Source organism: Narcine bancroftii, chromosome 12 (genome assembly GCF_036971445.1).
Source record: "Narcine bancroftii isolate sNarBan1 chromosome 12, sNarBan1.hap1, whole genome shotgun sequence".
Lineage (NCBI taxonomy): Eukaryota > Metazoa > Chordata > Chondrichthyes > Torpediniformes > Narcinidae > Narcine > Narcine bancroftii.
The window spans coordinates 18,921,770-18,936,418 of record NC_091480.1 but is presented as its reverse complement, the minus strand read 5'-3'; the positions used below and the strand labels follow the sequence as shown (position 1 = coordinate 18,936,418).

The 14,649-nt window shown below is 37.0% G+C and overlaps 2 protein-coding genes across 10 annotated transcripts in view; one reads left to right on the top strand and one right to left on the bottom strand.

Annotated features, from left to right (window-relative positions):
- The window catches only part of LOC138746946 (meiosis regulator and mRNA stability factor 1), a 52,708-nt gene extending 40,078 nt beyond the window's left edge, over positions 1 to 12,630 (top strand). For 7 of the 9 annotated variants that reach the window (XM_069905666.1, XM_069905663.1, XM_069905664.1 and 4 more), the window contains 10 exons: positions 371 to 513; positions 1,451 to 1,584; positions 3,206 to 3,408; positions 4,195 to 4,422; positions 4,500 to 4,730; positions 5,776 to 5,988; positions 7,483 to 7,543; positions 8,454 to 8,582; positions 9,904 to 10,068; positions 10,483 to 12,630. In XM_069905666.1, coding sequence (XP_069761767.1) covers positions 371 to 513; positions 1,451 to 1,584; positions 3,206 to 3,408; positions 4,195 to 4,422; positions 4,500 to 4,730; positions 5,776 to 5,988; positions 7,483 to 7,543; positions 8,454 to 8,582; positions 9,904 to 10,068; positions 10,483 to 10,721 — 1,746 coding nt within the window. In that variant the 3' untranslated portion in view covers positions 10,722 to 12,630. The remainder of the gene's footprint in view (positions 1 to 370; positions 514 to 1,450; positions 1,585 to 3,205; positions 3,409 to 4,194; positions 4,423 to 4,499; positions 4,731 to 5,775; positions 5,989 to 7,482; positions 7,544 to 8,453; positions 8,583 to 9,903; positions 10,069 to 10,482) is intronic. The other 2 variants (XM_069905668.1, XM_069905669.1) reach the window with 2 other exon arrangements.
- Positions 12,580 to 14,649, bottom strand: part of LOC138746950 (bMERB domain-containing protein 1-like) — a 47,053-nt gene continuing 44,983 nt past the window's right edge. Inside the window, exon 7 of the mRNA XM_069905699.1 lies at positions 12,580 to 13,968. Within this exon, the coding sequence (XP_069761800.1) occupies positions 13,918 to 13,968 (51 nt within the window). The 3' untranslated portion in view covers positions 12,580 to 13,917. The remainder of the gene's footprint in view (positions 13,969 to 14,649) is intronic.

Sequence of the window (14,649 nt, the reverse complement as noted above, 5' to 3'; positions counted from 1 at the left end):
TTTCTGACACTGCTATTTTCCTGAGACTGAGAGCTCTTAAATTTTCTGCCCTGTTCTCCCATCTTGTGGCCTTAAATCATCCCATTTCTTTGTGAGCTTGACCTATTAGGATGTGAACTAATTAAGAAAAAAACCCTAAAATTTATTGCTTCAAATAGAAAGCATTGAAGGTCGAAGAAGCCTTTTATTATAATCATTGTCAATACATTTTGTGGTTTTTTTTAAAACTATGATGTAGTATCCAAAAATTAGTTGTAAAATGTTTTGATCTTTTAAAAAAAATATGGGAGATCCTCCTGTCAACTTTTCTCCTGAGATGTGCACAATCTTGCAATACCGTATTACAGACCATTTCTTCTGACTATTTTAGATCCTTGGCTTGGGCACCAAACGCCTACTTACATTAACTCATCGTGCACAAGTAAAGAGGTTTACCCAAGATATACTTAAGCTTCTTAAATCTCAGGCCAGCAAACAGGTGTTCATTAGAGAATTTGGACAGGCATACCACTGGTAAGTATCAGAATTCTGTTTGATTAATTAGATATCATTACTTGCTGTGATTTAAGTATGGGATGGAATTCTTCAACTTTGGCACATACGAGTCCCAGGCTTTTGGATTACCTGAGCAGGTAATCCAAAAGCACAGGGGTGAATCTTTCCCACACTGACTTCTAGGTATTCATCAATTTTGAGGCAGTTGGATTTGGTGGGCCGTTTCATCTTTTTCTGGATTGAAACTATAAAAAATTTCATTTTGTCTGCTTTAAAATGTATTCTGACCTACATCAGGACACCATCATTCTTCTCCACCATTTACAAGATGCAAGTCCAGAGTGTGATAGAATACTTGCATGGATGAGTGTAGTTTCAATAATATGCAAAGCTAGGTACAATTCAAGACAAAGTGTACCACCCAATTCTTTAAACTTTCATTGCCTCCACTGCTATCACAACAAACTGCACTGCAACTTCCTGCCTAGGCTAATTCTACAGCACCTCTGAAACCCACTACTTTGACTACCAAGGACAATGGCAGTATATATATTGGAGACCCACCTGCAGGTTCCTCTCTAAGGCACATACCACTCTTCAGTGCCAATGGGTCTAAATCTTGGGACTCACTCCCACAGTCAGAAGAACTATGGTGGCTTACCCCCCACTGGCTCGGGCAATAAATGCTCACCTTTCCATTGCTGCACAATGTAATATTTTTTTGCTAATTAGTAAATAAGAAACCAGCAAACATTTTGAGAATCCTGTACCTGATCATTATTACTATTCAAATAATGAAATGACAGAAGTAGAAAGAACTCTTCTGACATTTGGTAACCATGAAAAGTCTTGTATGGAAATTTTGAGTTGCAGAATATATACAAAAAGTAACTGATGTTCCTTTACTTGAAGGACCATAGAAAACTAAAGATTTTGCATTGTTTGGTTCTGTTAGGTGTTTTTCCAAGGATTGGGATGTCACAGACTATGGTGTGTGTGAATTGGCTGATCTGCTTTCAGAAATACCAGATACTACAATCTGTATTTCAAAACATGATGAAGATACAGTGATTTCTATCCCAAAAAGAGGTATTTTTTGTTTGAACTTGATCTTGTTCCAGTGTGTAATATTTAGCAATAACACTGCAACATTTGATTCAGTGAATTTCCTTTTTCGAAAATCAGCTACAGATAGACCCTGACTTATGGGGTTGGGTTCTGGGACTCAAATCACAAGTTGGTGTTTGCTATGTCCATGCCCGGAGGCTGATGTCCCCATTGTTGCTGGGAGCCCTAGGTGGTGCTGGGTAACTAGGGGCAGTAGCATCACCTCATTACTCTACGTTGTGATTGGGAACGCATGCGCAGATTGCTGTCGCTCTCTCCCTCTTCAATCTCTCTCCCTCCCTGGCTTTAGCAATCTGCACGTGCATTCCAAATAATTTTTTAATAAAAACGCCATTGGGTCCATCAAAGCATGTTTCCTTGATGTAACTATAAGAGGAACACTGAAATGATGATGTTTTGGAGGAGGTGGTAGTGGGAACTGATCTGCGTGGGCTGATTGGATGGAAATAATTCCCTTCAGAGGGAAGACAACCACTTTGAAACAGGTAGACCCTGACTTACCTTTATTCAAAACTGATTCTGATCATCTATTTGATTGAATTTAAATTAAATATTAGTCATATTTTCAATTAATATTGTAAGTTGTGGTCTATCTGTACACCATCAGTAGTGTTGTTAATGTAGCATGTAATAATGTAGATAAAGTGGCAAGTCCCCAATGCATTTTAATTTTCTTCTCCTGAGATGCCTTTCTTGCAAGTGGATTTAAAACTGTTGGGTGACTGAATTGGGCTTTTTCTTGAAATGTAAATTTGCATCAGCAAAACAAGATCTTGGAATGCTAAAGGGTGCAATATGGAGTATGCTCATATTTGAATGTGTCCCTCTGCAAGGACAGAGCCTACATTTCTCTTTGGACAGGGATCATTTCCTTGACCAAGAAGGTGAAATATTGGTGAGAGACCACTTTATTTTTCTCTGCACTTTATACCTTGTCAAAAAAAAATTGAAATATTTCACTTTCAGACTTTTAGATAGAATGAAAGGAAGCAGAAAAATAATGACATTGAGCATTTTTGGTATCAAGAGAAAACTAGCTCTAACATCCACCTTTGTAATTTACCCATACCAGAATTCTTCACTCCATCCTCTCCAATCTTTAATTTGTATTTCATTTGTCCAGAGGTTTTAGCTTCGTGGAGGAATTGGAGATGAATCCAAAAATGAAGCTGATGTTCCTTATTCCTTCCTTCCTGATGTGACTATTCTTGGATGTATTTGTATTCCTAATTACTCCAAAATTAGAAAGTCAAGTTGGGAGCAATGACCATGTCCATAAAGGATAGATTGGGTAGTGCATGACAATTTTCATTTCCTGAAGAGCCTTTTTGGCAACTTTCTTGTTTAGGACCTCCAGCAGTTGAGTTTTATAGCATTGTTCAATTGATTTATTGAAATCCATGTCATAATATGCCAAATTGGATTTGAATTTGCAGCCATTTGGTCATTAATCCAGTGCCATAACCATGGCACTATTGCATTCATGCATTGATAATAAAGCCACATGTTGTACACTTTCGAACAACCATCCTGTATGGATTCATAACTTTGGACCTTTCAATCTTGTTGCATTTTAATTTAGACCGCACTCCAGAAGAAATAGAGAGGACAAAGCAATTTGCGAAAGAAGTAGTGGACTTGTTACGACATCAGTCTCATTACCGAATGCCCTTCAGTAAATTTATACCTACTTACCATCACCATTTTGGACGCCAGTGCAAACTTGCATATTATGGCTTTAACAAACTAGTGGAATTATTTGAATCAATACCTGAAGTATTGCAGGTAAGTGCAAAGACATGAGAGTTGAATAACGAACTTCACTCAAGCCAAGGAAGTTGAGTGAGTTGAGCACTATCTAGAAATTAAAACTGTGTTCTCTTACTCATGTTAAACCAAAATGACTGTTCATCTTTGTTGTTCTGGATTATTTATATATTCTTGTAAAATGTACAGACTTGTTTATATTGGACATTATTCTTAAAAAGTGTAAAATTTAATCTGAAACTAAATTTATTGACATCCTAACATTTTTAAATGTGGTATAGTGGATGAGCAAAGCAAATTGCCAGATCCACAGTAAGTATTGTAAAGAATTGTAAATACAGTAAGTATTTAAAACTTGAATGTTTCAGTTTGACTCAGTCCAGCACTTTTGAATTTTCCATGAATTTGACCCTCTGACAAGCTGCATTTGTTAACATATTTCAATTCTTTATTCAATGGTCTACACAAAAGACATGATGCAATTAAATTTCATTAGCCAAATAGCAAAATCCATATATTGCATGATGCTTTCAAGTACTTGTTCAGTAAGCCAAATTAATATCAGTCATATTTTCAATTAATCCAAATGCAGCGTCTTTCACTTTTTATCCACTTCAAGTCTGAATTTTTACTGATTTTGCAGCGGTCAACTTGCTATATTTATTTTCATCTGTTGCGCATGCAAAATATTGATTTTTTTTTTTGAGCATCTAGATACAGGTGTCTAACATTTGTTTCGGTAGTACGCTAATATCTTTTTGGGTGTTAAAGTGGTTATGACGCATTTGACAATATTACCAACAGGTCCTGGAGTGCGGAGAGGAAAAAATTCTTGTTTTAACAGAAAATGAGCAAATGAAGGCACTGACAGCACAACTTGTAAAATTGCTGCGATTACAGAAAGACAATTGTATAATACTATCAGATCTGCTTTCGGAGTATAACAATACTTATGGATATACTCTACGCCTCCAAGATTATGATGTCAATACTGTTGGAGAACTTGTGCAGAAATTCTGCCATGTTGCAAAGGTATGGTTACTTTGTTACAAATAAGCCATTGGGATTTTATTTGTTTAATTAAAAATTGCATATTTTTCTCTCAAAAGGTTACCAACACACCAGCGGGTAAGCAGCTCCAACTAATAAACAGGAAGTCTCTTCGCACCTTAACTGCTCAACTTCTTGTGTTGCTGATGTCTCTGGATGGCACCTCACAAATGAGAATCGATGATCTTGGGAAATACTTTGACTCTACTTATGGAAGTCCTGTTGTCCCATCTGAGTATGGTTTTGTGTCTTTGACGGAACTGTTGAAGAGTTTGCCATATTTGGTTGAGGTATGAATTCTGAAATTATAGAGCTTTTGTTTCTTTTTTTTGGAAAGTTTTCTAGTTGAGTGGTTTTTTAGATTGGCATGGAAATTGTTTCAAGTACCCCGATGATGCACTCTTCAAGAAAATCGCTTCATTTTCCTGATGTAATACCATGATGTGCATAATCACGATGGCCTTGCATGAGCCGCCCTCAAGGAATTCATGTGCTCCATCTAATTTAGAGGAGTTTCTTGATTGCTGTATACTACATTTGTAACAGTACTTCAAAACTACCATTGCTTATCAGTTATTCCAATAACATTTGTTATAGCATTAATATAACATGTGACCTTTTATCCCTTTTCAAATGAATTAATTTCAATTCGGAGTAGAGTAAACCTGATAATTTGGCACACAGAACCAAATTACCATCTTTACCAACAATTGGATATTATTTCCTTCCTTTAATATTTTAGCTTTTTTTTAATAGAAGGGTGACCTAGTGATAAGTTTCCCTGTGAACCCTGTAGATTTAAAGGAGTGTGGGAGGCAGGATGGGTAGGACAATGCAATACTACCTCGTGATCTAAGTGCCAACACTTTCCAGATGGTGACTTCTGTGTGCAAAATCATCAGTTGATGGGAAAGTTCAAATAAGGGTTTGAATAATAGGGTGACAATGGTTTTTACAGTGCCAACAGTCAGGACCAGGGTTCGAATTCAGTACTGACTGTAAGGAGTTTGTACTTTCTCCCGTGTTTGCCTGGGTTTTCTCCAGGGGCTCTGGTTTCCTCCCACCATTCAAAAAAAAAAGTACCGGGGTGTGGGTTAATGAGTGTAAATTGGGCGACAGGCTGAAATGGCCTGTTACTGTGCTGTATGTCTAAATTTAAAAGATTTAAAGGGTGAAATCTGTTTCTAGTATTAGCTATTTTTTAGTGGTGTAGTTAAGTAATACTTTTTGTTCTTTTGAGGTGGTTTGCCTTTTAATTTGCCGTGTGGTAATAACTTGCACCAATCTTCATTCAGAGAAATGTGGTCTATTAGGATTTTGGCCTATGTGTTGCAGGTATTTACAGATGACACAGGAGAAGAATATGTGAAACTCACCAAAGTGTACCAGTTTGCTCAGAATGTGAGGGCCTTGTTACAGACCTATCACTATCAGCAAATTTTTCTGAATGAATTTCCCTCCACTTACCATAAGTACACTGGTGAAGTGCTACAGCCGAAAATCTACGGGTATGCAAGCATTGAGGATCTTCTTGTCGCTATACCACAGGTAAAGTCTGTTTATTAAGTTTGTGATTCTACTCTGTGCTATCTTGTCATTTACACATGTTATTTACGTTGACCTGTTAGCATCTAGTCTACTTGGGCCAGCATATTATTTTAAAGAATTATAACATTAACGATTTACTGTTATCATTTGTCTATAATTTTTGTTTTCAAATTTCCCTCCTTTAAATGGTTTCCATTTTATTTTTATCCCCTCCTAAAATACTTTTTTTTTCCTCAATGCCTCTTAAGATTCCATTAGTTGTGCTTTCAAATCAAGCATTTTAATGAGTCCAAGCCTTGCACAGGGAAAAGGCCTTTAAAGCAATCAGGTTGTCCATCCAAGCTTGTCTCGTTTGCTCGGGAGTTGGCCCACATCCTTCCAAATCTTCTGCAGCCACTTACCTGTCAATGTCTTTACAAATATTGTAATTGTACCTACCACTTGGGCAACTTGTTCTGTGTATACCCTCTTGTTTTAGACTCCTCTCAAACTATTTAGTTGGTTTGTTTGGCATGAGAAAGGAATAAGCTAAAGTAAATTGAAAGGGGGAACTGGTAGGGAAGGTGGCAGAGCAGCAATGTATGGAGTTTGCAAGAAATAAGGAAGATGCAGGATAAATGCATACCAAAGAAGAGGAAATATTCAAATGGAAAAATGTCGTGGCTGATGAGACGTCAAAGCCAATGTAAAAGCAAAAGAGGACATGCAAGAAAATAAAAATGAATTCGAAGATGGAGGATTGGGGTTTTTAAGAAAAAATCTCGCAGAAGGTAACTAAAATTCATGAGGGAAAAGATGAAGTATGAAAGCAGGGAGGCAAATAATATCAGAGAATACAAAAAGCTTCAAGTACATTAGAGTAAAAAGTGAGAGTAGATATAGGAACATAAGAAAATTACACTGGAGAAATAATAACAAGAGACCAGGAGATGGCAGTGGAACTAAATGAGTATATTCATCACTGTGGAAGACATTAACAGTATGTCAAAGGATATCGGAAGGGAAGTGAGGTCAGTTTCTATTTTAAGGGAGAAGGTGCTCAGAAAGCTGAATGGTCTGAAGGTGCATCAGTCTGCCAGACCAGATGGATTGCTCTATGTTCTGAGTGGTTGAGAATGGTAATAATCTTTCAGGAATCAATAAATTCTGCTATGAACCCAGAGACTGGAAATCACAAATGTCACCCCACTAATCAAGAAGGGAGGGAGGGAGGCAGCAGAAAGGATATTGTAGATAGTTTAGGGTTAGGGTGACATCAGTGGTTGGGAAGATGTTGAAGTCGATTGATATGGATGAGGCCAAAGCCAACATAGTTTCCATGAAGGAAAATCTTGCTTGACAAACCTATTGAAATTCCTAGAAGTGACAAGCAGGTTAGATAAACTAAATGAAGTGGATGCTGTATGGGGAAAATGGATCAGCTCATGATTAAATAATGGGCTGAATAGCCTATTTCTGCTCCCTAATGGTCTTAATATTTCCCTTTTCAAACAGGTCATCTGGTTACAAGGACATGGACAGAAAAGAATAGTGGTTTTGAAAAATGATATGAAAGGTAAAGTTTAAATGGTATTTTTTAAGTGCCAGTTCCTTGTTTTTTTTTGTCAATAATGCAATGGAAGAAGTGGAAATTTCTACTGTTTTTTTTCCAGATGAATTTAAAAGCTGTCCACATCTGGAAATGTGATTATGAATGTTTTTATGCTTTCAATGTTTTTTGGAATAATTGGAGAACTTTTTTTTAATCAGTTAATTGAAAACACTTATGAACTAGGCCTTTCTCAAAAATATTCTGAAAATAGTGAGTGTTTTTTCTGCATGAGCTAAAGTGGCAATATAATGGTATGTAAAGCTATAATTGGCATTCTCTGTCCCAAGAATGTAATTTTCCCTGTATTGTTCAAAAATGTTAAATTTATTTTTAAAATTTGGTGCTTAAGCCCCCATCTTAGTCATTTAAATCTTTATTTGCACTTCAGAAACCTAACTTAGAATTTTGCTTTTGCTTCTTTGGGTCCTCACTATTGTTGATGATGTCATTGTTGGTGGATGCCAGTGATCACTTCTAAAGGTATAGGTTCAATTATTGTCACATAATATTACATTTAGAATTACATGAAATTCTTTAACTTTTGTCTACCATAAGGCAGAGTCATCACTTTGTCCACCGTCCCTCACAGAAACCCACAGCACCTGGTGTTCCTAGGCAATCTCCCCTCCAAGTATTTACCAGTCCTGTGCATGCTTAGCTTCTGAGATCATACAATCCCAGGTGTATTCAGGCTGTTAGGTTCTAAATTGATATCCAACAGCAAACATCAAAGAAGTGGAATACTGCAGATGTCGTGAAAACTTTTTGTTTAAGGTCATTGGCGAGTCCATTTACTCCACCATTTAATTTCATAATCGGGCCTGTTTTTCCAAAGCTTATTTTTACTGAACCAATATTTTGTTGTTCTTCCAAGTTCAAAATAGCTCCACCAGTTGTTCTCCTGAACCTGTGGTTGAAGAATCTGAAGACCCAAAACGACCAGAAACCTTGGTTTTGGAGAACTCGAGTGAAAACAAAAGCGAGTTTAAAGCTCTCAGTTCCTGTAAGTAATACATTTTGTCAGTCCATTATATTTAAACAATTGGTCCTCTTTAAGGTAAACCAGTAAATCTTCAAATGCTGGGCTTTGGAGCAGTACCCAAAAGTGCTAGAGAATCTTAGTAGATTGCACAGCATCCATAGAAAGCAAAAAGGCAGTTGACATCAACTGCCTTTTTATTTCCCATGGATGCTGCCTGACCTGAGTTTCTCCAGGACTTTTGTATACTGTAATTGGCCCTATAGGCCTGGAATAGAAAATAATTTTTGGCACCTTTCAAAGTCATGAATTCATCCGCTGAGAATGATGTAGCTCACAGGTGCATTGTCATATCGCCTGATGCACTTCACACCTCTCATTTGAGCACACATTGCCTTTCCTTCTCATTACAATTGGGTCATTATTCTGAAAGTGAGTCAACTGGTTCCAAGGAAGACTTATTTAGAACCATCCCACATAGGCTATGACAATATGATGAAAAATTATTTTAAAATCTTAACATGGGTGAATATTCTGAGAGAAGGCTATATAATCCTCTAGGTTCCTTTACCATGAATATAGAACATTCACTGAAGACAGAATTAGAAAAATAATTTGGGAAATGGTTGATTAACACTTGCACTCAGTGTATAACTAGTAAATCAGGGGAGACATTGATTCTAGAATACCTGTCTCCATGTAGTAAGATAAGTACCTTCAAATTGTACTGCATGTTTTTAATGAATCCTTGCACCAAACCAAGTCCATAGTCACTGCAATACAGTTTGAATTTGGTATTTTAGTATTTAGTAAAGAATCTTCTTTAAAAAATGGCCCAGGTCATGAGAGTAGCAGTTGTTAAAAGTACTATTGTAACTGTGGGTGGTAGTAAAAAAAAAAAATATTTGTGATATTTTGCATTGTGATCTACTGAAATAAGGCTGGTGTTGATGTAAACTTGGGCCTTTTTTGTGCAATACACAAGTGCTGGAGAATTTAAATTTAGACATGCAGCACGGAAACAGGCCATTTCGGCCCACAAATCTGTACTGCCCAATTTACCTACGCCCCTCAGTACATTACAAACAGTGGAAGGAAACCACAGTCCCCGGGGAAAACCCACGTAGATACGGGGAGAACGTGCAATCCCCTTACAGACAGCGCAGGTTTTCAACTCTGACCTGATCACTGGCGCTGTGAAGGCATTGTGCTAACTGCTCCGCCAAATACTCCGCAGTATTTTGTTTCCAAAAGTCATATCAACGTACAATTTTTTTAAAAACATGGATATGCATAATTTATAATCTATAATGTACAATTTTGTAACCTGTATTACCTTTCATAGGTTCAAGCCAGATCGAACAGGAGCTTCTCACCCTTGGTATCCCCTCTCCAATTGACTTACTGTGTGGACCCGTTCCGTCCTGCTTGCCATCCCCTCAGCTCAGACCTGATCCATTTATTCCTGAAAATACTGATCTGATTAAATTTGAGGAACCTAACTTTCAAGGTTAAAATGCTAATTTACTTTTGTGTGTGTTTGTGTCTATATTATTGACTTTTGACAGAATTTGACCTTTCATTTGTTAAAGTTTGCCTTTGCACTTGGTGCACAGCCTGTGGCCCTTGGCTGCATCTAGCACCTGAACATTTGTTATCCCATCAGGCTCACTTTTGTCACATTTGCGACCTCTCCATGCTAGCTGCCCCAGCCTGTCTGTTTCAAGAAGTTCCTGGAAATCCCATGTTACACTGGTATCTTCAGCAAATAAATGACAAATGCCGGGAGTTTTTTTTTAAAGTGATATCCAACACATTGTTGTAAGAATGTGTTTAAAGTCACAGTGGTAATGAGAGTGGAGAGAGAAATTAGTCTTAATAAAGAATTATTTAAGTTAGTAATGCTGTATAATTTTCTAAACAGACATGTTGATCTTGACAGAGGAGGAGAAAACTGTCCTTCCTGCAGCAATGACTGAAGAGGCAGTTACCAGTGTTGACTACCAGATGGAAGAGAAGGTTCCCGGTGTATCCCAAGATGTGCATGAATCCAGGTCACTGCACTTGGAAGTGACTAACAGCCCTGTTAAGAAGCCCAGGAATAAAGTGAAGTTGGCAGCAAATTTCACAATGGCCTCTTCCATTAATAATGAAATCAATTAAAAAAAAAAATCTTTGTACATTTTTTTTTACTTGAAACATTAAAATTGAATCCGAAGTGCTAAATCCAAAGAATTGAACACCTGTTTTATATCTGCTTCCTATTTCTATATTTAACCTATTTAAAACTAACCGCAAATGTAAAGCTTGCAGGAAGAAAATGTAGTTTGTATTTGGAGCTTGACCCAAATAATTTGTTCAATTTACTATTGTCCATTTTTTTCTCTTGGCTTCAACTTAAGATTCCAATATTTGTGTATAATTTATAATTGGTTAATTGTATTGTTTGACCAGTGTTTTTGTTCGGAAGGTCAAAGAAAGCAATGTATTTCTTGCACTAAAATGCCTATTTTCCCAACTTCTGTGATACAATTGAATAATTGACAACTCAAAATTTGGTTAATGTTTTTGATCCAACACCTGTGGAACAACAGGAGGTCCTTGTATAATTTAACAATACAAGTGTACTTTAAATGATTAGAATGTCACTTGACTGGCTTGTAATTACAAACTCACTCCCAGTTTTGTTCACGAAAAGAATTATATTTATTGCTGATGTCCTGTAGTTAAAGAATGAAACTCAAAAGCTCCTATTACTGCTGGACGTAATGATGTCCCATTTGGATTGATCATTTCACTGCAAGTTGGTTTAATCAGTTATCTCAGGCCTGACCTTGAGTTACATCAGAACCTGAATTCACCATCGCTCAAGCAGTCTGCTACTCTTATGCTGAGTCTCCAGTCTGATGCCAGAGGTGGCACTGGTGCAGAAAAGAGTTTACTGTGAAATATGCATTTATTGCATAAATCGCATTATGACTCAGGTAAGGAAAGCTGCTTTAAAGTTATCGTTTGCACTTGACAGTTATTGGTACTGAATGTCCTACTGAAAGTAGAAATGTCAAGGTTTTGATGTTAAACCTTTTTATAAAACCATGTTTCATTGGGGAGTGTTGTGTAAAGTAACAGTTGCAGGATAGTGTCTTTTTATTGTGGAGTGCTTTTATTCCAATTTTCATTTTGGTAGTTGCAGTTGGGAAGTTTTCTCTCGGTGTTGGTGCCAGTGGGAGGACATGGGTGCAGATTTGGAAGGATTGGAGTTGTGACAGTGGTTTCATTTGGTCTTCTGGACAGAACCAGGCTTTTACAATGGGTTGTATTTGCCAGGTCACAAACTTTCTAAAGCTATTTTTTTGTTCACAATAAAGATTCCCCACTTGTCAGATTGTTTAGTAGTAAAAGGTGTTGACTGAATATTTTTCTGTGGATGGGCACCTGCGACAGCACAAGTTGATAATCAACACCTGATGTACGAGCTTCAGAAATATTTTTAAAAAAAAAAGCAAACCTGGAATTAGCACTTTTTGGGATGTCTGCTCCACGTTAAACCTGGAGCTCAAATGTTGAAGGCAAGTTTGGACAATACACATGGATTTTTAAAGAAAAATCTTGTTGAAAACAGCAGCTTTGCAGTAACTACTGCTGAATACTTGTTTCACAGTCCATGTGTGGAATATCATTTTTTTTAAATCCCAATAATTTTGTGTTTTTATTACAAGCCACTCAAGTCACTTTGTGCTAGATTTCTGTTTCGTGATGTCTGGTTCTTCTGAAATGATATATTTATGCAGTTTTGCATAAATTTGTGTTGATATTCAAAAGATTGATTTTTGAGATACAAACTTTGTACAATGTATGTAAACTGGGAGAAACGGATTGGCTTGAGGTCGTCGAACATTATTATGTTGGCTAAGTATTGGATCTCTGAAAATATGGCAAGGGCTTCTGCTTTTCCTTCCTATGGTTGTCCAACAAAATTAAAACCAGTTTTTAAAAAAAAACATATGCTGGATACTTTTGTTTGGGACCAAATTTATTTTGCCATATAAATAAAAAAAATTTTTTACAGCAAGCATACTTTGTATTGGGATTATCCTTATTGAATTAATGTTTGACAATATATTTGGGATGGGAGGAGTTAGGCATATCATGTTTGAGATACAATTGTCCAAAATCTGGGATCTATTGATGTGAGGCCATTGAGAGTCCTCACTTTAATCATTGCATTCTGTATTTTAAACTTTAAAAATAAACAATAATTTGTAATTATGAACAAATCCAAGTGAAAATTTCATAAAACATGGAAATATCAGAAACTGCCAGTAGGTTAAGCAAAGCAACATCGTGGGATGGATCCTCGTACAAGAGGTGGCGCAGTTGGCATAGCAATTAGTGTAACTCTAACAGCACCCAGAACTTGGGTTCAAATCCTATACTGTCTGAAAGGAGTCTGTACATTCTCCATGTTTGTGTTTGTTTCAGATCAGATTTCTATTTCAGATTTCTTGTTAGTACATACATCACATACAACCCTGAGATTCTTTGTCCTGCAGATGAGGCAAAATTGCCACTTATTGGTAATGCAAAAATAACTACAATATATACACATGTAAAAATAAAGGAATGTAAACTAATATAGAAAGGAGAAACATTAAAAGTGCACAAGTAAAAGTCCTTAAATTCTGATTGAGTTTATTGTTGGAGTGATGGTGGAGGGGGAGCAGTTGTTTCTGAACCTGGTGATGAGTTGTGGCAACTATTACCTCTTTCCTGATTGTAGCAACAAGAACAGTGTGTGTGCTGGGTGATGTGTATCCTTGATGATTGCTGCTTTCTGATGACCGTATTCCCCATAGATATTCTTAATGGTGGGGAGGGTTTGTCCAGTGACGTCTTGGGCTGTGTCTGCTACCTTTTGCAGGGCTTTACGCTGGATGTTATTGGTGTCCCCATACCAGACTGATGCAGGTGGTCAGCACACTTTACACCACATCTCTTGAGATATGCCAGGGTTTCTGATGTCAAACCTCCACAAACTCCTGAGGAAGAAGAGGCATTTCTTCACAATGTCATTAGTGTGTTGGGTCCTCCAAGCCAGTGACTCTCAAGAACTTAAATGTGCTCCCCCTCTCCACCTCTGATCCCCCAACGATCATTGGATTGTACAGCTCTGGTTTTCCCTTACTGAAGTCAACAATCAGCTTCTTGGTTTTGGTGACACTGAGCGTGAGATTGTTCTCGCTGCACCATTTGACCAATCTCTCTTCTGAATGCTGATTTGTTGCCATTTTGATAAAACTTTTTATATCCTTCAGGTGCTCCAGTCCTCCCACCATTCAAAATGTATAGGGGTTGGAAGTCAATTGGGTAGCACACAGGCTTCTGGGTTGGAAGGAACTTTGCTGCATACCTACATTTTTTTAAAAATTAATTTTAAAATTAAAATCAATGGAAAGGGAAATGGTGATAACATTTCAGAAAAAAAACTATATATATAAAAAAAATCCTTTTCTGTGTAATTTCTGCATGCATCTACAGTCTCTGATTTTTCAATTATTGGAGAAAAGCTGAACTCTTGGATATTGAACTTTCAGTGCTGGTATTTAACATAATTCTGTCACTAATCTATTCTAATACCAGATTTATGCAAATGTACTAATAAAACAAAATGATTCCCCCCCCCCCCCCCCCCCACACTTTAGCGATCAGAATAGGTTCAAGATGTTTTCCTTTGAGGGAGACAAAAAAAATTGAATGGCAGAGAATTACAGAACGTCTATAGCAAGTTAAAGTATTAATTTTAAAAGCTAATTAAAAGAAAATCTTAAGTTTGTTGTTCCAAACAATGGCTCTCCCTTCAGCTATGAGTGCAACACAGGTGCCATGTAGTTTTTTACCATCTGTGCAAAACATTATGGATACCTCTGCAGATTGCATGCGCAGCTTTTATTAACATTTATTAGTTCCCATTATGCCGTAAGTTTTCAAACACCAAACTGAAAGATGAGTACAGCAAAGTATTCTTTCAAAAATAGCACCTCAGTCCATTTGTAGAAAAATGCAGAATAAATTAAATTGAATGAAGACACTG